Here is a 23,771-nt window from a genome sequence, read left to right as displayed (position 1 = left end):
ACCGTACGTAACGTTCCCGATTTTAATTCTGTTGTTAGGGAATTAGCTGTGACGTTCTTTAAGTTATGACGTCATATTCGATGTAAACAAAAGAAACGCTTTCATCAGGTAACGTTTTTTCATATCAAACAATTATTAAAATTGAATTTGTATTGAGATCCAATCTTATATTTTACTAGACTGATAAATATTTTTTTTTTTTAAAGTCTAATGCAAACAAGACAGATATCTGCGCAAAAGCGGAGAAAACCGGAACAGGAAGTAGATCTGAAAAAAAAAGTTAACGATTTTGAGTTCATTAGTAGAATGAAAAATTCGGGAAATTTTCCCGATTTTTTTTTTTATTGATTTTTCTACCGTAATTGGGGACTTCGTCCCCATATTACCATGTGATCTAAAGTTCAGCAAGACGGAAAACAGAACTAGAGGCTCTCAAGAGCCTGTATTGCTCACCTGACTCTACTTGGGTTTTTGAAATCATATAAAAAAAACAGATTAAATTTGGCTACAAAGTAACAACACTTGGTCACTACCTCATAAGGAACGTTCATACTATGTTTGGTTTCATTCCATTCAGTGGTTCTCTAAAAGAAGTCATTTGTATGCATTTCCCATAGGGTCCTATGTTAAACTAAGTCCCCAGCTGGCTGCCATCTTGGATGATGGATCGGCAACAAAGTAGCAACACTTGATCAGTATCTCATAAGGAACATTCATGCTATGTTTGGTTTCATTCCATTCAGTGGTTCTCTAAAGGAAGACATTTGTATGTATTTTCCATTGGCTCCTATGTTAAATAAGTCCACCCGCTGGCGGCCATCTTGGATGATGGATCAGTTACAAAGAAACAACACTTGGTCAACACCATAAGAACGACATTCATACTATGTTTGGTTTCATTCCATTCAGTGGTTCTCTAAAAGAAGTCATTTGTATGCATTTCCCATAGGGTCCTATGTTAAACTAAGTCCCCAGCTGGCTGCCATCTTGGATGATGGATCGGCAACAAAGTAGCAACACTTGATCAGTATCTCATAAGGAACATTCATATTATGTTTGGTTTCATTCCATTCAGTGGTTCTCTAAGAGAAGTCATTTGTATACATGTCCCATTGGGTCCTATGTTAAACTAAGTCCCCCACTGGCGGCCATCTTGGATGATGGATTGGCTACAAAGTAACAACACTTGGTCAACACGTCATAAGGAACCTGCATGTCATGTTTGGTTTCATTCCATTCAGTGGTTCTCTAAAAGAAGTCCTTTATATGCATTTCCCATAGGGTCCTATGTTAAACTAAGTCCCACGCTGGTGGCCATCTTGGATGATAGATCGGCTACAAAGTAACAACACTTGGTCAGCACCTCATAAGAAACATTCATGCCATGTTTGGTTTTATTCCATTCAGTGGTTCTCTAAAAGAAGTTTAAAATGTAAAAAGGTAACGCCGACGACGGACGACGACGGACGCCAAGTGATGAGAAAAACTCACTTGGCCCTTTGGGCCAGGTGAGCTAAAAAAGGGAACAAAAATAAGCATTGCCTTACTTGCGAGTATTCACGTGAATAATATACATAGATTTTGTAGTTTCTTTTTTTATCGTCTTCTTTCTTACGTTTTTTAGTTAATGTTCAGAACTAAGTCATTTGTAGATTTTTCGTCGTGCGGTGGAAGAATATTATCAACTTAGATAATGGCTCTTACTCCCAGCGTTAAAATGTTATTGACTATTTTGCTATACCAACAACTAAGCCAGAATTACTTCACTAAAATATACTTACTTTTATTTTATCATAGAATTTCAAATAATACTAGTAGCTAGCTTAAATGTAAAATTCGGTTATTTCATTGTTGATCTCATTGGTATATTTATCTAAAACAAATAAAAAATCCGTCTATTACATCGATACCGAATATAGTGACCGCCTCACTCATTACCGCCTTGACTGTCCCTCTGGTATCTTTCTTCCCTCTATTATAGTTCCAAAATGTTTTGAAGACCAAACTAAATCGCTAACAATCTATATCAGGACTATTACTATAATCGAGCGGACCTTTATCGAAGTATACTTTTTTTTTATCTATTATAATAAATATAACTTAAGCAACTTACCTGCGTCCTTATAAAAATTCTTCTTAAAATCAAATATCAATATCTTCAAAGACTACTCAGTGTTATCATATACGCTAATGTTTGCGGTTGTGAAGTAAAAGCTCCTTTCGACAACAGAGAAGTAGGTTTTTTCTAAGCACTATTGTGACGTTACAAACAAAAAATCATAGACGTTACCAATAGGTCTGTGTATGTTCTGTTGACGTTATCCGAATATGTGCACACAATACGTTTCGATATTGCGTTGAATGCACTTACATTTGGTATATTTGGCATTTTTATAATTATGCATTTCATCTCATAGAAGATTTGCATAACTCTGAGCATGGCTGATGGCACACCATGGATGAATGTAAAGATATGTAACAGACAGTGGCAAATATTACACGCATATGCATACCACGAACTTTTGATGTATTGTTTGTAACCTAAATTTGCAGTTAGTTGCCATTTACAAAAATGTCTATTAATTTTAGAATTTGTTAGATATAACACCAAAAAATTCTGAAATACGGGATATAGAGTCACAGCCAAAAATATATTATTTGTATTTCATTATACATTTTAAAACTTGAATACTGAAATATTAACTATTTCATTGTTCATTATTCATCCCCAGAGGTTGAATAGTGAACATTGAACCATTTCATTATTCATTATTTAATTTTGTATTATGAAAAACGAATAATGGACGTACTTCAACGCGGTGTTGTTTGACCGTCTTCTGGTCGATTGTCGAAAAAGATTGAACCAAAACGGATGTAAGAGAAAATTTTGCGGTCAACAACTGTTGAAAACTACTTTTTTTTCTAAACGACTGTAGAACATTTCAAATAAGGGAAACCCACCAAAGAAAACAGTATATCATTACTTGTATCTATGTTATCAAACCGATATATTTACAATCTAGGTATAGTCAGAAAGGTTCATTTGAGAAGGATTACACATAGAACTGTACATACTTGATCCTAATTTTAGATTTGATAATATTTAACCATGTAAAAGGGATGCTTAAAAAGGTCCCAATACATATTTTTCTAGCTTGTGTCAATAAGTATTCTTTACTGAGGTCATTTCGTGAATAACGAAATATTCTAAAATAAGACCCCCATTTGGAACATTTACAAAAACCTTGATTTTAATAGGGACTAAATTTATTTAGATCAATAGTTGAATAATTTGGGAACTTTACGACCTACTCCTTTGTATCTGTCGATCCGTCAGTGCCCTTTTTTAGACGTCATATTTTGATTTTGTTGAATGTGTCACAGCAACTACAAATCAACGCTGCTTTATCTTCATCTGGTTGTGCAATATCGTAGATTTTTTTTCTCTCACTTCTATCAAAACGAATGAATTCTTATTACACTTTGCATATTCAGAATGCCATGCACAAACTTGAAATTTAACATTTTTCTCAGTAACTACCAGTCATGGATTCTTGAAATATTGCTTCAACCGTCATCTAGTTATGACATGCAGCATGAATCTGACTTTTTTATTTCCTTTATGTTCTTATTACTGTTCGCCAAAACCGTCTTTCGTCATATTATCATGCACATGGGTGAAAAGGCCACTGTTTAAACCAAAAAGAAAATAATCCATTCATTATCCTGCGACATCGAAACAAAGGATATGAAAGTTGGTAGAAACGAAGAGGAGAGTGTTTCTGTCCCTGTTGGTATGTCTAACTGAAATAAACAAGTTGGACAGGGAAAGTAAACTGATCGTTAATATCTATAGTGTAAGTAACACAAAACATCTCTTCCTTAATGGTCAAAGGCCTCAATAAGGTGTAGATGTCTTCTAAAGAAAATTACGATAAATTATGGTAGTAAAATTGGGTGCACAAGTGTAAGTTAGATTGTTTGTATTGCATGGGAAGAAACAAGTACTTAGATCCAGTGGCAAATATTTCAAGCATCCGAACAAATTAGCAATGTATCCAATTCTAGATTTTACCAAATGGATGCACTTAAATCTAGGGCAAAGAATTTAGAGAACCACTGCATGGGGGAACAAGATTCAAAAGCATGCTGGAAATGAGTAGATTTTTTCCCTGCAACATGTCACTTCTAAGAGCTGATGCAAAAGATCTTTTAAGTCCACACTGCATAACACTTTCTGTACACTAAATATAAGACATCAACCGGACATGACTATGTATTCAAACATCCAGCACACTCACAAGGACTCACTTCATTAGTATTGGTAGACCTGCCTGATGTGAGAGGTCGAAGTGACCTTATTTGTATACTTCAGAAAACCTTTGTTTGGGTTTTATGTTTTTAATGCTATTTTAAGGGATATAAACACAGAGCAAGTGCTTCGTTTTGCGTAATGAACTAATAATATTAAGAATGGAAATGGGGAATAGGTCAAAGAGTCAACATCCAAACCAAAGAGCAGATAACAGCCGAAGGCCACCAATGGGTCTTCAACGCAGCAAGAAAATCCAGCACCCGGAGGTGGTCCTCATCATGCCCCTAAAAATATGTGTTCTAGTATAGTGAATATGGACATCATACTAAACTCTAAAACATAACAACGAACTAAAACTTAAAAAAAACATACAAGACTAACAAAATTTCTTGACCTATAATGGTTTACTTTAATATATTGTGACTTGGATGGAGAGGTAATTGTCTTATCGGCACTCATACCACATCTTACTATTTCTAATACTGTTACTAATAACAAAGGCCAGAGGCAATCTTGGACAAACTACATTTGGAATAGATTTGTATATGTAATTTGGACAATTGTTTCCGTTATTATAAATGTGAAAGTAAGATAATACCGGCGTCACACATCAGCGTAAAGCTCCGACGTACGTCGGGCGTGGTAAAAAATCATTTACGCTGCCTATACGCTATTATATTAAGTTTGGATGCATTCAACCTATCAATCATATCTGTATGGTGTGCACAACGAGCTTTAAGTGTGTATTGGTCGTACAAGAAGCATACCTAAGCATTTACCGGACGTTCAAGTAACGCATGTTGGCGTATGTCTGGCATTTGTCTAACGTAGATGGAATGCACGCTACGAAGGAAAAAAATCTCTTGAACGTATTTGAGATGCGTCCTGGTCGTATCTGGGACGATAATTCGTGCTTTCGGCGTGTCTGGGACGTTTTATTATGGGATGTTTGTTACAAATAAACCCGCACACGTTTTAGTTAAAGTCGAACGATCTTGAAGCGTATACAACGTGCCATAAACGTGTATCGAACTTATCTGTAGTATTTTCAACGCGCTTGTAGCGTATGTATTACGTGCGTGTAGCGTAAAGGTATACGCTAGACAAACGCTTGAGCTGGATGAAGATTTCCTGGAGTTATAGCGTTCACCAAGCGTATACTTGTGCATTTCGACGTACTATCAAACTTATGCAACGCGTGTTCAACAATTGCTAAGCGTTCCTCTGGCGTGCAAATAACGTATACCGACTTGGTCAATTTTCTCTGTACGTCTGGTGCACGCCGGTCTATATCTATACGCCGCCAATGTATAACGCCGGCATAAGCGAGTGACAGACGTAAATATATTCTGGAATACGTGTTCATTTAAGGGGTCATAAAATCAAAAGTGTATTATACCCAAGAAATGAAAAACAAACAAGCTCTTATGAGTAAAAGTGCATGAAACAGCTGGCATCAAACTTGAAACTTTGTGAGCTTTTTTAACTCGAGAAAAGTAATGGACGGCGGGAAAGCGCTGTTCTCCTGAAAACCACTTTACAGTTTTGTAACGTCACAAAGATGGAGCGTCAATGCGGTTTTGGTGCTGCAAAACAAGAAACAAATACTATGATGACATTTGACCCCAAGCTATCATTTTGAAATACCAAACTTTGTGTTACAGATTATTGCAGGTAAGAACTGAGAGTAAATTGATAACATTGAATATGAAATAAGTTACAGAAGTAATGGCATAGTTTGTTTTTATGTTGTATAGTTACTTCACTGTCCCAGGGAAGCGTTGAGCGCTCACGAACTTGTTTACCCCGCCACATTATTGATGTGCATTTCCCAAGTCAGGAGCCTGTAGTTCAGTGTCTGTCGTTGATTCATGTCTGACATATTTGTTTTACATATAGTGTTTTGTTCTAAATTAGTCCGTCAGTTTTCTCAATTGAATTGTTTCATAATTTGTATGTCGTAATCTTTTATAGCCGACCACACGGTATAAGGTTTTTGTCATTGTTGAAGGTTGTATGGTTGCCTATAATTGCTTACATCCACTTCATTTGGACTTTGGTGGATAGTTGTCTCATTCGTAAACATACCACATCTCCTTACGTTTATATATCTAGTGTGTGAATATACGGTTATTTTAAATTTTGATATACATTGAGCGGTTTTGAAAATGTCAATCACGCACGTATTAACCAGATTAAAATTAAATAAAAAAGGGGAAAAACTGTATGAATATGAAAAAAAAGGGGAAAACTGAATATTATATATATAACATGACAACGAGTTCTCGGGTTGTGTATTACGAGAGGATAAAATATCATCTTTTTCAAATTTTCAGATTTGGGAATAGGAAAACAGCATTTTTTTTTTTATTTCTCTGCAATAAGATTCATTTGTATAAAACTTGAAAGTGAAAATAAAATTGGGCCTGAAGCGTGGCTTTATAAACCTCTCCATATCATACAAAGCTTGTAAACATATGAGATAAATATATTTTTAATCTTTTTTTTGACAATGGTTTCATTTCTAAATCGTATATTGAAATGAAAATAGAAATTTTCTAAATAAAATTATAAAAACAATGAAAAATAAAAGTCGAGGGTGTTAGTTATCAATTTACGACAACGTTAGTTCTTTCTTTGTCAAGTTCCTTACTTATATTTCAGTTCTTACATGTTCATGTACATTGAATTTCAGCAATGGTGTTCAGCACTTACATATACATATCCTTGTATATTATAATCATTACGTACCTACTATGGAAAATCAAAGCTTTTATGATAAAATACAGACGGTGGAGAGTAGCGACATTTGGACAAAATATTACAACTCTTGGTCCGATTCATCCTATATGGGGTTCTCTTCATTTGGTAAGTATAAATGTATTAATTTTACAGGAAGATATTTAAGTTGAATATGAATTAACGGAGATCTTGGATATGAAGTCAATGAGACAGCAATCCAACGACAACAACAATCACGAGACATCTACAGGGCATTTAAGTCTTTAACAATAGACAAGTGTAAATGCAATATGTTTAGCTACAAATTGTCCACAGTCTAACGTTGTAATAAAGAATGAATTGTTGGTGCAAAATGTTCTGCAAAGATATGCATTAATTTAAATATAACACATTATAGATTAATAAATTAAGGCAGAAAAAACATTATCTTCGTCCAGTTTTATTATAGCCTTTTGCAATTTCTGTGCACATTTTTTTCTAATTTTATTTTCAAAAATTGTGCAAAATACTTTTGCATGTTGGAAAATTTTAAACCGTGTTAACCCGATCGTTAAATTTGTTTTCGTCAATTTTAAACTGATGCAATTTTCTTTATTAAACTTATACTAAATTGTCACCCTTTCCACGAAGACCGTTTATGCTTTTATACACGTCTAGGTTTAAAAAGAAGGAAAGGATTGACAAATACCAGGATTGCGTCTCTAAAAGGACAAATTCACATTAAGGTTTTGCAATTAAAAATTGAAATATAAAAATCAAAATAACTAAAATTTCACCTCTTATGTACTCAATAATGATAATTATAATAATAATGATTATATATCTGACAATTACACCTACATTATTTTTCATTATTGATTGATCGAATTACCGTCTGTTTGTAGTTTCATGATCTTGCATCGTATTTCAAACTCCTTGGACAGATTGTTGAAAAGGAGAGACCTAAGGTTTATGTTTATTGGAGTATGTTTTTCTATGCCAGTTTTGGGGTCTGCCATCCGGACTCGGCACAGATACTGTATAAATCTTCAGCACCTAAAGCATATGGTAGCGGAGGGGCCTACAGATATCTCAGAGATTGGATAGGTAAGCTTATACTGTCGGAGGGGCCTACAAATACCAATATATAAGAGATTGGAAAGCTGTAGGAGGGGCTTACAAATATCTAAGATATTGGTTATGTAAGCTTTCAAATGCTAGCTGGATGGCTAAACAGATATCTAGAGTTTGGATAGGTAACCTTATACTGTCGGTGCGATCTACATATACCAGTATATAAGATATTAGATAGGTAAGAATGCTGTCGGAGGGGCCTACAGATATCTAAGAGATTGGATAAGTAAGCTTATGCTGTTGGAAGGACCTACAGATATCCGGGAAAGGAAAGGTTAACTTAGTTTAAAGGACCAATGCATGTCTGTTTTCTACAGGCATTTGTCATTCACATGGGAACCAACTGTGCACCTAGATTTATATAAGCCAGTGATTCAGTTCACAAAAAAAAAACCTAACGACTAAAAATACTTACAAACATTTCAGTATGATTTATCTGTTGTTATCGTAAGATTTTTTTCTGAAAATAGCCCCAAACGTCGTAGTTCAACCAGTAATAACATATCCATGCATCTTGGCAAACCACCTTAAAGTATAAAGTTACATGATACATGTATGATGGATAGCAAACTTTGTTATCATTGATTTTGTACAAAAGCATACTATTTCGCGACGCTGGCTGTACATTAACCGTTGCCTCCCTCTTCGTGTCTTTTTGAACTGCGTTCAGACTTCCAAGTCTCAAACTATTTGTATTTCTGTTGTGTCCTTCTGATGAGTTTAGACCTTTTTAACTGGTTTCATAGTTTTTTCTTATGTTGAACGGTTAAACCACTGTACCAGGGTAGAGAGGGGGTTGAGCGCACACAATCACATTCTTCATGTGTCTGTCCCAAGTCGGGAGCCTATAATTCAGTGGTTGTCGTTGGTTCATGTTTGTCACATTTGTTTTCCGTAAACTGTTTTGTTAATAATTAGGTCGTTAGATTTCTTAATTGAATTGTTCCATATTTTTTATGTCGAGGACTTTCATATCCGACCACACGGTATGGGTTTTTCTCATTGTTAAAGGTTGCCTATAAATGCTAACATCCATTTTTTGAACTTTCAAATTGGTCGATAGTTGTCTCATTGGCAATCATACCACATCTCCTTATTTTCCTTAAGCATGTACTCTAGACTTCTTTGATTGAGATTCGCAACTATTTTTTCAACATTATAAAGCTTACATATTCTGCCTTAAACTGCAAACAAAAGCCAGTGTTTTTAAATAGCATCTTTTTTATTTTACGCATATATAGGTTTCTAAAATTATCAAAAAAAAAAGTGTTATTTTTCTTTTCCCTTTCCCCTTTACTTTCTGTGGTGCATTTATTTAAAACGGCGTCTGTAATATTTTCATCATGATGATGATGATAATGATGATGATACTGATCGAAGTACTAACGCTATAAGTTAATGAAATGAAATATTAGTGACTATTGAGAATTCAACATTGAGACATTATTTTTTCTAGGCGACGGATTGTTGATATCCGACGGAAAGAAATGGGAACGGAATAGACGACTTTTGACCCCAGGCTTCCATTTTGAAATACTAAAACCATACGTTGAAGTATATAACAGTGTTACTGATATATTTCTTGTAAGTATAGTACTGTTAGGATGTTTTCAAAATTGAAAATATGAAGAAAAACGAAGATATCAATTAATAATAACAAAATTGCCTCATGTTAGATAATATATATATATAATGTAATATTATAGGGTTATTGTATATTATTTATATTGTCCCGAGTAGAATTTTATATTGCACGAGCTTGCGAGTGCAATATATGTTCTACCAGGGACAATATTCCCCAATATTCATGCAATAACCCTTTTATTGTATAACAATATAATATTTGAAAGTAAAAATTGGTTTAAACTAAGATTTTGTCGTTGATGACGTCATGAATTTGAAAGATTTATTGCACGCTACAATAATGTGATATATTAAGGCAGTGCATACAATAGCAACAAAGTGAGGTTTTTGGAATATGTCAGTGGCATGGCAACTCTAACACAATGAATAAAGAACAAACAGATACATGTCAGATAACGGGTTCAACAATACAAATACACATGCTTTAGTGTTCAAATTCTCTACTCGGTCTGTGAAACAGTTCACATAAGGAATAAAAGATTTAATAAAATCACAACACAGACAGCTGAAATTATATTATCGTACAAATGTTTAATAAGAATATTTAATTAAAATACATGCAACAATTGTTAACTATACAATCATCATATGGTACTTTTTTTCGGTCCCTTTGGAGTTTGCCAACACACCGAGATTCTCAAAATTATTAGAACTAAGCGATTAGACGAGTACAGTTGGTTCCCATTGGAAAACATTTAACTTGAGACAACATGAGCATTTCTGTTATCAAGCAACAAAATTACCAGAATTAAGCTGAGTAATTTATTTTGATTTTTCAATTACTGTATTTGTTAATATTTTAATCCTAAGATAAAAAAACAAATGTTTACGGAAATTATCGATCTCTAACACCGTATAACACATGCGTCGTCAGTGCAGTTACATATCAACTTGATATCAATATGACCCTGCTTCTACAAGACATACTTTCAGAGCCTTTCAAAACCATTATTATACCAAATCCAAATTTACCAGTCTTTGTCCATACTCATAGATGCTGCGTTCTTGACGGATCAGCGAGACATGTCTCATTTGCAGATTTTTTTAATTTTAATTTTTATCAAAAATGACAAATTGTACAAAAAAAGTTGTTAGTTTTAGGTGAAAGAACATTTCTAAGTGATTTCTAATTGAATATTTTTAATATAATTTCGTTTGCGTACTTTAATAGGAAAAACTAGAGTTTTATGCAAAAAGTGGCCAGGCAGTAGACATTTTCCCGCGTGTAGCGCTAGCAACCTTAGACACTATATTAAGATGTGCATTTTCATACCAAGGAAATATACAAGATCAGGGGTGAGTAAGTATTAAAGGAAAATATTATCGATGGCATTATTCGTTGCAGGTTTGTATCAAATAATATTTCTCTCATGACTAACTTGTATGCTCCGTCCACGACAAAATTGGGCATTATATTATTCAATCTGTGCGTCCATCGATCTGTTTGTCCGCCAGTCCGTTAATGTAAGTTCGATGCGTTTAATGTGTTATGTTTTATTCTAAATTCAAGAAAATTGTTTCGCCCTTTAAAACTTATTTGCAAATATATACAAGACAACTAATAGAATAATAAGAAAAAAAGACCAAAAAGGTAAAATCAAAACGTAGGATTTTTTTTCAAAAAAAATAGTTTAAGAAATGTTGTTCTGCTAGAAAACATTTAATGTATCTACCTAAATGCACGTTTCTATTGCCTGTTAATATGTATATTGGAAGGGAGAATATAGAAGTGTCAAAGAAACAAATAACATATTATACATGTACCATATAACGTTGATATTGACTAATACAACTTTCAATACCGGTACTTTCAATGAACATTCCAGTTGATTTTTTTTCTCAGCTTGTATAGATCCAGGTTGGTTTTTAACTTTATGTACAGTAACTGTATGGGCATTCATCTATTGTTAAGTATGTAAACCTTTATATATATTTTGGGTTTTTCATCGAAGTGTTTTCTGTCTCAATTCTGTGTCTGACTTATTATCACTTTTCCCTTGATTCAAACTGTATATTTTACTGAAAAAAAGCCATAAACGAACAGCAGCTAATAACTCTCACAAAGTTTATCGTTACAGATCAAAACATCCCTACGTACATGCTGTAAACAGATTGTCATATTTAACGCTTTCGAGGTGCTTGTAAGTATTTGTGTATATATATAAGAACGTCTATGTCAGGCTATGATAAAACTGTCATATATTTAGACGTATACAATAAGAATAATATTGATGTGACTGCAGGGTAAGTACAATTTGCCGTTTCAGAATCTAATGCATTATGGGTAATATTTCAAAAGCGTACACCAAAACGTTGTGATTGGTTTAAAATGATGTAAACAATGGATATTCAACCAATGAAATAACGTTAATTCCATTTTGTTGTACGAACAATGAGGTAACCCACAGTTCTTTAAATTCTGAAAAGGCGATTTTTTTCATCCTTTTGTTAATGCAAATGCCTATATATGATCTGAAAAAATGAAACAGAAGAAAGAAGTTGGACATGCATAACTGATACTTCAAAGAGAAACCAACAATGCAAAGACAAAAAAAACAAGAAAAGACGACGCAGACAAACTAGTCAACAAAATAGTACATATAAATTATATAAAGTGTTACTGTGCAACGCGAACCCCACCAAGAGCTATCATCTGCAAGGTGGACCATTTTCTTGCCACGATACATCATGCGAGTGTGATAAAACCGACAATGCAATGTATTATTTGACTAACACAAGCTTTAGTTTAGCCTAGTTGAAAGAAAGATCTACAGCGCTGGAAACAGCGCAGGTGTTTCAATGATGTCATAGGTGCAGAGGTTAGAATACGACTGAGTGAAATCCTTTTTTTACCAACTTTTATTCAAAACATGAAATATCGTGCATATAAGATTTCTTTTGTTCCCACATATAACAGAATTTTGAGTACTTTGTTCATTTCATAGCGACCATACTGAATTTATCTCTACGACAGTCATTTCGTTAGGATTAAACATGCTCAAAAATTAAAAAAAGAAGCAAATATATCAATGCTTACGTTTATCAAAAATTTTGTCCGCATTTTGTAATTGAACTTTCCGCGTTTTTTGCCATCTGTTCATGTACACGTAATCGTCATTGTTAAATTTTACAGCTTTATGTTTATTTACTTAATACAAGTACATATAGAAGCGTCATATAATTGTTATGCAAGACATAGTTTGTAGTACAGTTCGATATAGTATACAAATAAAGATAAAACTGATTGTTTTTTATGTTTTTGTAAAAAAGGGGGGTTGAATTTAAAGGTAAATAATATTGTGTCTATTGTTTTTTCTAAAATTTTCTGCGAAAATATTTAAAAAAACAAGCCATACTGATATCATGATTTCATGAATTAAACATGCCAAAAAGAAAAACACAAAATGCTGGTAAATTTTTTTCAAGGACACGTCGGTTTTAGAAGTAAGACGGTAAAAAATGATTATTCGTATTTTTAGCTCACCTGGCCTAAAAGGCCAAGAGAGCTTTTCTCATCATTTGGCGTCCGTCGTTCGTCGTCGTTCGTCGTCTGTAGTCCGTCGTCGTAAACTTTTACAAAAATCTTCTCCTCTGAAACTACTGGGCCAAATTTGACCAAACTTGGCCACAATCATCACTAGGGTATCTAGTTTTTAAAATGTGTCCGATGACTCCGCCTGCCAAGCAAGATGGCCAACATGGCTAAAAATAGAACATATGCAGTTTTTGCCTATATCTCTGAAACTAAAACATGTAGGTCAAATCTGACGGGGTAAAAATGTTCATCAGGTTAAGATCTATCGTCCAGAAAATTTTAAGACGAATCTGACAACCCGTTGTTGGGTTGCTGCCTGAATTGGTGATTTTTTTGGAAATTTTGCAGTTTTTGGTTATTATCTTGAATAATATTATTTTAGATAGAGATAAACTGTAAACAACAATAATGTTCAGCAAAGTAAGATCTACAAATAGGTCAACATGACCAAAATGACAAAACATATAGTCTTGGAAGAAAAAAGCATCAGAGGTTGAACATCATCGTTCAACACTTATCTATGGAACGCCAAAAACTGTCTTATAATGGCCATTTGACATTATATGATGTGATTTTACCCTTATGTGATGTGCATTTGTCAATATATGATGTGTACAAACATTTATATGATGTCCAGTTGACATTATATGCTGTCCAAACATCCTAATATGATGTGCATTAACACTTTTATGATGTGCATATATACTTATATGATGTCCAAATATCATTATATGCTGTGCAAATATCCCTATACGATGTGCATATGTACTTATATGGTGTACAAATATACTTATATGATGTGCATATTTACCTATATAATGTGCATATATACTTACATGATGTGCATATATACTTATATGATGTGCATGTATACTTATATGTTGTGCTTACATCCTTATGTGATGTGCATTTATACTTATATGTCGTGCATGTCTCCTTATATGATATGATTGTGTCCTTATATTATGTACAAAGAGCATTATATGTTGTACAATTGTCTTTATTTTATGTGCGTTTACCCTTATATTGTGTGCATTCATCTTTATATGATGTGATCTTATCATTATATTATGTGGTTAGACTAACTTCATTATATGGTGTCAGAACGACATTATATGATGTGCTTTCATCGTTGTTATGGTCAATGAACATGATTACGATTAGAACGATTACTGTCTACGTCAAAACTGATTCCGATCCGCTTCTCTGAAGTTACGATAAACCCCGCTCAAATCTGTTAGTCTTGTTTGCAAAATGGATGACATATTGAAAGATTTAAACCTTGGTACGTTAGTATCGCGTTTTAATGATGAAAAGATTACACCAGATATAGTTGGAAAATTATCGAAATATGAGTTGCAAAATTTAGGTGTTACTGATGGATCTGCAATAATGAACCTTCGGTTGAAGTGTTTAAATCATGGTTCTTCGACTATGTACCGAACTCCTGGAATTAAGCAATTTAATATACCAGAGGATATTCTTCAATTTTTTTTGGAATGCCAGTTTACTGTTCGTGAAATAGCAAAGCTCCTATCAGCTTCCGAAAGTACAGTGTATAGAAGAATGAGACAGTGTAATTTAAAAAAGATAAACGTTTCAAACATTTCGGAGGAAGATTTGGACTTATTGATACAGGAGCTAGTGGTGGAATTTCCTCGCTGTGGCGAAAAGATGATTAAAGAACTTTTAGTCGAAAAGACAGCTATACAGGTATAGTCATTCTCTCTTACTTTATTGCCACTTCATTTTATTTTATTACCTATACTAATTAACTCCCAGCCATTTTAAAAAGTCTTGCTTTTAAAACAATAGATGTAACTTTCTACTTGTGCATACTAGTACCGGAATTAATGAAAGGAGATACAAAATTGACTTCGACTCGTGTCATAAATTTGGTCGAATCTTTTAATATATACTAGGCAAATGTTCTTTTTGGGCGGGAGAGTAATTGTTTTGCCTCCTCTTTTTTCTAATATCTGTAACTTCTTTACTTTCCCGTAATTTCAATTATCTATCACGTTTTTCTATCATTTCTATAGGTGGCACACTTAGGTTAATGTATCTAAGCAGTGTGATTGGACAAAAAAAAACAGTATCAACTGAACATATTTTATCAAACTGAGGGATGAATCAGGCAAAAAAAAAATAAACGGCTATGTTACATATTTTAATTCATTTCTGAAAAGCAAAATGACAGTACTTCAGTTAACTGTGAATGTAGAATTTTTTGCAGTGTTAAAAAGTGGTAAAAAATTCTAAAAAGGCTATAATTATCCCTTATGGGCCAGGAAATACTACCGTGCCACCTATACGAGTATATCTATGAGCACAAATATACTAAAAATAACTGTACTATTTTCTATCAGTTCAAACTTAACTATCCACAGCGTTCAGTAATGGTAAGAATGACTAAAATTTGTGTTAATAAAATACACAAAAGATTTGTCCTGTCCCGAAGTACCGATACTTTTTTTCTATCATTCAACTTCATATAAGTGTATATACACATCATATAAGTAAATATGCACATCATATAAGTATATGTGCACACCATATAAGTATATGTGCACACCGTATAAGTAAATATGCACATCATATAGGGATATTTGCACAGCATATAATGATATTTGGACATCATATAAGTATATATGCACATCATAAAAGTGTTAATGCACATCATATTAGGATGTTTGGACAGCATATAATGTCAACTGGACATCACATAAATGTTTGTACACATCATATATTGACAAATGCACATCACATAAGGGTAAAATCACATCATATAATGTCAAATGGCCATAATAAGACAGTTTTGGCGTTCCATACTTATCAATAAAAACAATGAAAACATCATTCTTTTTCAGAAAGCCTTGGTATCAGATTGATTTCATCTATCAATTTTCTAACGAAGGAAAAGAAATGAAGCAGCTTTGTGATTATTCACACGAATTTTCTAACAGAATTATAAAAGACAGGCAGCAACTTCTGGTACGTTCTTAGAATCCCGTGATACGTCATGTATCATCTTAGTTTATGATTTAGGCAAGAACAAAATACATCAGAAGTATTGAAAAAATGTCAATAGTGTATCAAAAGTGCATAGCACCAAGAACCAGTTTTGCACGTTATTCGTAAATTGTTTGAAAAGCATTAAAGGATATATATTATTTGTATTTTTGATAATTAAATTCAAGTAAGATTCAAAATTGTACTTTTATTCTCTACTTTGCGTGAAACTAGTTGTGTTAAACTGCCAATGTTCATACCACTGGTATCTTTATAACTATATACATAAATTCTACAATTGCAAAGAGTATCATACGATATTGCACCACTTGAGTTGAGACAGTAACTTTTTTCATATTTAAAACGCGAGGCTTGCTGTACTTTTTTAATATTTGAAATTTAACTGTCGAACATAGAGAAATATCGTATTGGTCGACATTCGGTGGTGGAATTCTCTAACGATTTTTTATACTATAAGTAAACGCACTTTATCTTTCTGTTTCAATGATCTACAAAAAATGTAACGTCATCATGCATGGTCGCCTTTATTCGTTACATCACAATTAATCGTCATAAATAGGAAATTCAGAGGAAAACAGTATGATTTTACGTTATAATTGACCACGGAAGAAAGAACTGGGATCTAACGAATAACACGCTGATTATCAGATTCTTGATGAAGAGGTCGTGAACAGTATGAATAAGTAAGAATTAAAGAAATAAATATTTACTTTGAAGTAATTAGTGAACCCCCTGGTATACACTTTATTTCTATAAGCGGTTATGAATTTGTGTTGCTGTTTATAAACTTTAAACAATAGCCAAGTCCATCCTATTTTCCTGAAAATGCTGGAACATTAGTTTTTATTTAAACAATGATTTAATCAAACTGTATGTTTTCTACATTATAGCAGAAAGAAGGACTACCAACAGAGCGCCATCTTAATTTTCTAGATATACTTCTTACAGCTAAAGATGAAAATGGAATAGGACTTTCTGATGAAGATATCAGAGCTGAAGTGGAAACGTTTATGTTTGAAGGTGAATGTATAGGGATAAAGTTTTCATGTTTAAGTATAAACTCTTAGAATAGAAGTTACCATAAGACCAATGATAAATTATAAAAATCAAAGCCGCACAAACCGACCGTGCAAGGGCTCTATAGCCAGTCAAGGTCGTTAAAAACTTCCATTTGTTGTCAATACAATGAAGAACAAAAGGCAAGAAAACAAACAATAATTAAAAAATCTGTTACGACATAGACTAAATACAAACACTGGCCAATAGAAATAGAATTGAACTCTTCATGCTTAGAAATGATAGGCTGTTTTTTGTTATACTAACGACATAACCCCGTTGCGCTCTTTTGTGTTGTGATTCTGTTGTATCGTTGTTCTCCTCTTATATTTGATGCGTTTCCCTCAGTTTTAGTTTGTAACCCGGATTTTTTTTTCAATCGAGTTCGAACAGCGATATACTACTATTTCCTTTGTTTACTGAAGTTCACTGGTATGTATGAGATGCAAGCACACAATTAAATATGGTGTTTTGAGTTACAGGACTTCATCAATATATATAAATAATATGGTAAAATGCTTTTTGTCTGTCTGTCAGAAGGTTGCGAATCACGTCTATTTTACTGGTAAATTTGACCTTCTTTCTAGAAACATTCTGATATATAAACATATTTTGTGATAGGTTAACTAAAACCAATCAAAATGTCATGGTGATCAATACCATTGAGAATGGAACTGGAAATGTGTCAAAGAGACAACAAAACGAATCAAAGAGACAACAAACAAATCAAAGAGACATCACACCAATCAAAGAGCAGAAAACAGCCCAAGGTCACCAATAGGTCTTTTACACAGCGGGCCCCTAAACAAAAATGTATACTAGTACAGCAAAGCTGGAGGTCAAACTCAACTCCCAAACATATAAATGAAACAATATTTAAAAAAACATACAAGTCTAACAAAGGCCGCAGGTTCTTGACTTGGGACAGACTCAAAAATGCGGCGGGATTTTACATGTTTTGCAAGACCTCAGCCCTTCCCTATATCTCTAGCCAATATGTATTAAACAAACACACAGCAATACGCACAGTACGTTTACATGCTATACATCTTTAAAGGTATATGAACGACTATTTATGCATATCTTTTCTTTGCAGGTCATGATACCGTTGCTTCTGCCATTAGCTGGTCTATGTACTGTTTGGGAAGATATCCGAAGGAGCAGGAAAAAGTATATACTGAAATATCAGAGTTACTAGAAGATAGGTTAGAGGTAACGTGGTAAGTATAATACAAAAATAAAATATTGAGACTGATTTTATTAAACAATAGAAACGAAAAACACTATTGCATAATAATCTAGTGACGAATGGTATCCTTTCATACAAAATGATTTAACAATAGTGTAATTTACTTATTCTATAATTTCCTGTATGTCATTTAGACAATGATTGTTACTTTTCTTGATCCATGATTTTATCTGTGCTTCTTCGAACTATACATGTTTGTTATTCAATTTGTTTCTTTTCATTTTTAATTTTAATAATTCACAAAAGTCAGTACTAAAATTATATTTTGATTTCCATGGTCATTGATGGCTTTGGGCTGTTTTCTCTTTGGTCGGGTTGTTGTCTCTTTGACACATTCTCCGTTTCCATTCTGATTCGTTATCCTGCGATGGCATCGTTTTGGCAATTTACTACACGAATAATAATATTTTATTATAAATGTATCTCTTAAAATGCCCTGTACCAAGTCAGGGAAATGGACATTGTTATATTATAGTTCGTTTCTGTGTGTGTTACATTCTAATGTTGTGTTTCTGTTGTGTCGTAGTTCTCTTATATTTGATGCGTTTTCCTCAGTTTTAGTTTGTAATTCGGATTTGTTTTTTCTTTATCGATTGATGAATTTCAAACAGCTGTATACTACTGTTGCCTTTATTTATATTGTTTAATTTTATGATTTTTGCGTCTTGAAGGTAAAGTGTTATGATTGATATCTGCAGACTAATGTCGTGTGGATATCTGACGGATGAAATTTTATAAATATATGCGTCAGACTTTGTGATGATCTTCTGATAACCTGTTTAGAATATTTTGTTTAATTCAGGGAAAATCTTCAGGAGATGCCTTGCCTTACAGCTTTTGTGAAAGAATCAATGAGAATGTTTGCACCAGTGCCTGGAACAGCACGCCTACTGACGTCACCGATGAAGTTTGGTGACGTAACAGTACCAGCAGGTGTTCATATAGACATCAGTATTCACTCGATTCATCATCATCCAGATGTTTGGCCTGAACACGAGGTTTATATTTAACCTTTATTTCCTGTTTGATTTTTATTAAACATGTTAAAGAAAACGGGTACATCTGAAGGAGGAGATATTCATTTTCAATTTTCAAAAATGATGTATAAAGTAATCAACATTTTTTCGAGTCGGCAATATTACATTTATTTTCTGTTTAAGGAATGACTGTAATATTTTTCTGTCTATGAAGAAATAACATAAAAAATTTGGTGCACACTGAATAACGCGCGTAGCGGGTTATTTAACAGCGTGCACCACATTTTTTATGTTATTTCGAATAGACACTTTTTTTTGGATTCAAATATTAATTAGGTTGTGTTCGAAAGTCTTTTTTGATGTAAGATTTTAAAATTCATGAAAAAATGTTTGCTTCATGATGACACAGACACTTAAGTAATGTCATTTTGTTATCGAAGCCATCACATTTGTAAGAGCATGCAGCATTGACGTTTTCATGTCAAAGTATAACGTAACCTTTATTTCTGTAAAACGCCTTACGAAATGTCCCTTTTCATATTTAAATAAATTAAGTATCATTAGCGATCAATTCTGTATTGCTCATTATCTAATTAGTTGTTGCTCAGTATTTTACTTTTATATGTTATGTTTTGTGTACTGTTGCGTGTCTGTTATTATTTTTCTATTTTAGCCATGACGTTGTCCGTTTATTTTCCACTTATCAGCTTGAAAGTTCCTTGGGTATCTTTTGCCTATCTTTTTGTCCCTTCTGTGTGCTTTTGTACATAAGTTTAATTAAGGAATAACTGTAATATTTTTTCTGTTTATGAAGAAATAACATAATAAAAATGAGGTGCACACTGAATAACCCGCGTAGCGGGTTATTTTAAAGTGTGCACCCCATTTTTTTATGTTATTTCGAATAGACAGAAAAATATATTACAGTTATTTCTTACAATGTAATTCTAAATTACATTTTAAACCGAAGTAAACAATGAAAAAACGTTGAAGACGTCACGGTCACATGACTTAATTATGTCTATGCGCTGATAAACAAAACAACGTCAGCCAATCAGAAGACTCGTTACATCCAAAATTAAATTATTCTCTTATACTGTTAACGTAAAGACTGTTAACACGTATAACATCATTGCTAATATTTACAATTAGGAAAATGTCAGTTGTTATCGAATAGTTTGTTTGTGTGTTACATTGGCGTTTGTTTTTGTTCACTTCAGTGTTTCTGTTGTTTCGTTGTCGAATTGTACTATATTGTATTGTGTATTTGTCTAATTCTCTGTCCTAAATGTTCTTGTATTTAATTTGTACTATATTCCTGTCATGTAATGGTGTCAGTTTAGTGTTTTATTTAACATTGCCATTAAAGTGCTAGGTTTGGCTAGCCACAAAACCAGGTTCAACCCACCATTTTATTCTTAAAATGTCCTCTACAAGTCAAGAAAATATCCATTGTTATATTATGGTTCGTTTTGTATGTGTTACATTTAGTTTTTCGTAGTTCTCCTCTTATATTTGATGTGTTTTCCTCAAATTTAGTTTGTAATCTGCTCTATGGTCGGGTTGTTGTCGCTTTGACACATTCCCCATTTCCTTCCTCAATTTTATTTGGTTTTTTTTCTCAATCAATTTATGAATTTCGAACAGCGTTATACTACTGTTGCCTTTATTAAGCATCGTTGTAGTTGATTTGCGTGATATTCCTATTTGTCAGTTAATCCCGTAAAGAATAAATAATAAATTAAACAATCGGGAGAATTCAAAATATATTTTTATTTGTTTTATTTTTATTTTTTATATTTGATTCTATATTTTCAGGTATTTAAACCGGAGAGATTTTTAAATGAAGATATAACTAACAGACATCCTTACAGTTATATACCATTTGCTGCTGGTTCAAGGTAAATAGGTAAAAAAATGAAAACAACATTTTTACAAATGTCTTGCTTCCGAAGAGCTTTTCTGGATTTGTCTTCCGCAAGAACGGTTAAGTGACGCCGAATATACGAACAATTCGTTTCAATAAAAAAATATGTTTCATTGAACGAATATGAAAGTTTAGAATACATATTGTAGTCTTTACTTAATCTGTTAATAGAAAATGCTTCTGTAACTATAGCTTTAAATTTAGGCTCGTTCCAAATAGAGATCATATATGAAATAAAAGTAAATTGGCAAAAGAAGTGAACTCCAAGGAAAATTCAAAACAGAAAGTTCCTCGTCAAATTGCCAAATTAACAGCTCAAACACATCAAACGTATGGAAAGCAACTGCCATATTCCTGACTTGGTACAGGCATTTCCTTATGTAGACAATTGTGTATTTTACCTGGTTTTAAAGCTAGCTTAACCACTAACTGGTTTGAAATGCGCATAGAATTCAGTTATACTGACAACAATGTGTGAGCAAAATAAACAGACATACTATACTAGTAGGTAAAAATGTAAAATAATTTGGGAACACCAGTCAAGATTGTATTATAATCTTAATCACTTTAAAAACAAATGACTATATAAACAAAGAAACACAAAATGGCATTACGTCCAGTGTCTATCTTTGAAGACATCAAGTTGTATTAAATGTATTATGAGTTTGTTTTATTACATTCAGGCTGTTGGTTCATAGACTAAATACGCCACTTCTGCTTTTATTCTTATTCTTATTTCAGGAATTGTATTGGCCAAAATTTTGCAATGAACGAATTAAAAGTTATGATCAGCAAATTAGTTCAGAGGTTTGTAGATGTTAATAATCAATAAAATTAAACTGTTATTTATCATATTTTGTAAGTTTTTTTTTTATAGTAGAAAGATAAATACGAAGAACATAATCATAAAGAAAAGAACAACAACAGCAAAAACACAAACTAAAACAGATAAACTAACAACAACACAACAGATGCTAATTTGTGCAATGTTCAGATCCTTACGCTTTGTGTATATTTATTTGAAGTATTATTTAGTTACGTCAGACCATAATTGGTAAAGTCTTAATTGTCATGTACACGATATACATGCAATATAAAGCTGGTCACTGAAATTACTACAGAAAAAATTACAAGTAAATGTCTATATTATAAAGTGTATGTAGATTTTTAATAAATATTAATGTTACAAGAGGGAATAATGCTTTATCCTCCTGTCTTTTCTATTTTGCTGTTCAATTATACTGAAAAGCTTTGGTCTAGATACATCTCAGTGATCTTAACTTAAGGTTTTGTTAAATATGTATATAAGATAAGAATATCGTACAAAACCCATAATTGTCGTTTTTTTGTGGCAATAAATGAATGAATCATATCAAATAATGAGACATCTTTAATTTTTATTTCAGATACAAAGTATCACTGGTAGATGGTCATAATTATGAAATCAATCCTGAACTGATCATGAGGGCAACGCATGGGATCAAAGTGATATTGGAAAATCGTTATATGGAGAAAGAATGGCAAATCGTATAAAGCTTGTTCAGTTTAAAACCAGTATAGTTTACTCAAATGAAAATACCAAAACAGAATTTACTATTAAACATCAGAGCTACTGAAATCAATAATTACATTACCATGTATGTTTCAGAAGAATCCGTTATTTTGATTGGATAACAAGGCTTGTGGGTCATACTAAAATTCACCTTCATATCCCCCAAAAAAGATTAATTCATTACTTATAATTTAATTTTGGATGCAAAGCGTCTTCTGATTGGCTGACGTCGTTTTGTTTATCAGCTCATAGACATAATTTTGTCATGTGACCGTGACGTGACGTCATCAACGTTTTTGTATGGTTTAAAATGGAATTTAGAATTAAATTATAAGAAATAACTGTAATATTTTTTCTGTCTATTCGAAATAACATAAAAAATGTGGTGCTCACTTTAAAATAACCTGCTACGCAGGTTATTCAGTGTGCACCACATTTTTTTTTAATGTTATATCGTCATAGACAAAAAAAAATATTACAGTCATTCCTTTAATGTACATGATGTACCAACGCTTCTTATTTAATACTAATAGATGTAACTGTCATCAGCATTAGTTTTTAAGCTTTATTTTGGAGATGTTAGTCTAGTTCTCTCCTTGTCATTTGAAAACTTTGACATCTTTGTTAC

General features: G+C 32.9%; 1 protein-coding gene across 1 annotated transcript; it reads left to right on the top strand.

Annotated features, from left to right (window-relative positions):
• Window positions 1-5,835: 5,835 nt before the first annotated feature.
• On the top strand, window positions 5,836-23,221 carry LOC139528022 (cytochrome P450 4A6-like). The gene is made up of 13 exons (XM_071323799.1): window positions 5,836-5,989; window positions 7,011-7,183; window positions 7,942-8,143; window positions 9,627-9,754; window positions 10,986-11,110; window positions 11,893-11,955; window positions 16,220-16,343; window positions 17,273-17,402; window positions 18,535-18,658; window positions 19,490-19,685; window positions 21,483-21,565; window positions 22,333-22,398; window positions 22,998-23,221. Exons 2-13 carry the CDS (start codon window positions 7,013-7,015, stop codon window positions 23,122-23,124), a joined length of 1,539 nt encoding a protein of 512 aa, XP_071179900.1. The 5' UTR covers window positions 5,836-5,989; window positions 7,011-7,012; the 3' UTR covers window positions 23,125-23,221.
• Window positions 23,222-23,771: the final 550 nt, after the last annotated feature.

Source organism: Mytilus edulis, chromosome 6 (assembly GCF_963676685.1).
Source record: "Mytilus edulis chromosome 6, xbMytEdul2.2, whole genome shotgun sequence".
NCBI classification, from domain to species: domain Eukaryota; kingdom Metazoa; phylum Mollusca; class Bivalvia; order Mytilida; family Mytilidae; genus Mytilus; species Mytilus edulis.
Note: the sequence above shows the minus strand (reverse complement) of the source record. Positions and strands in the feature narration are given on the sequence as shown.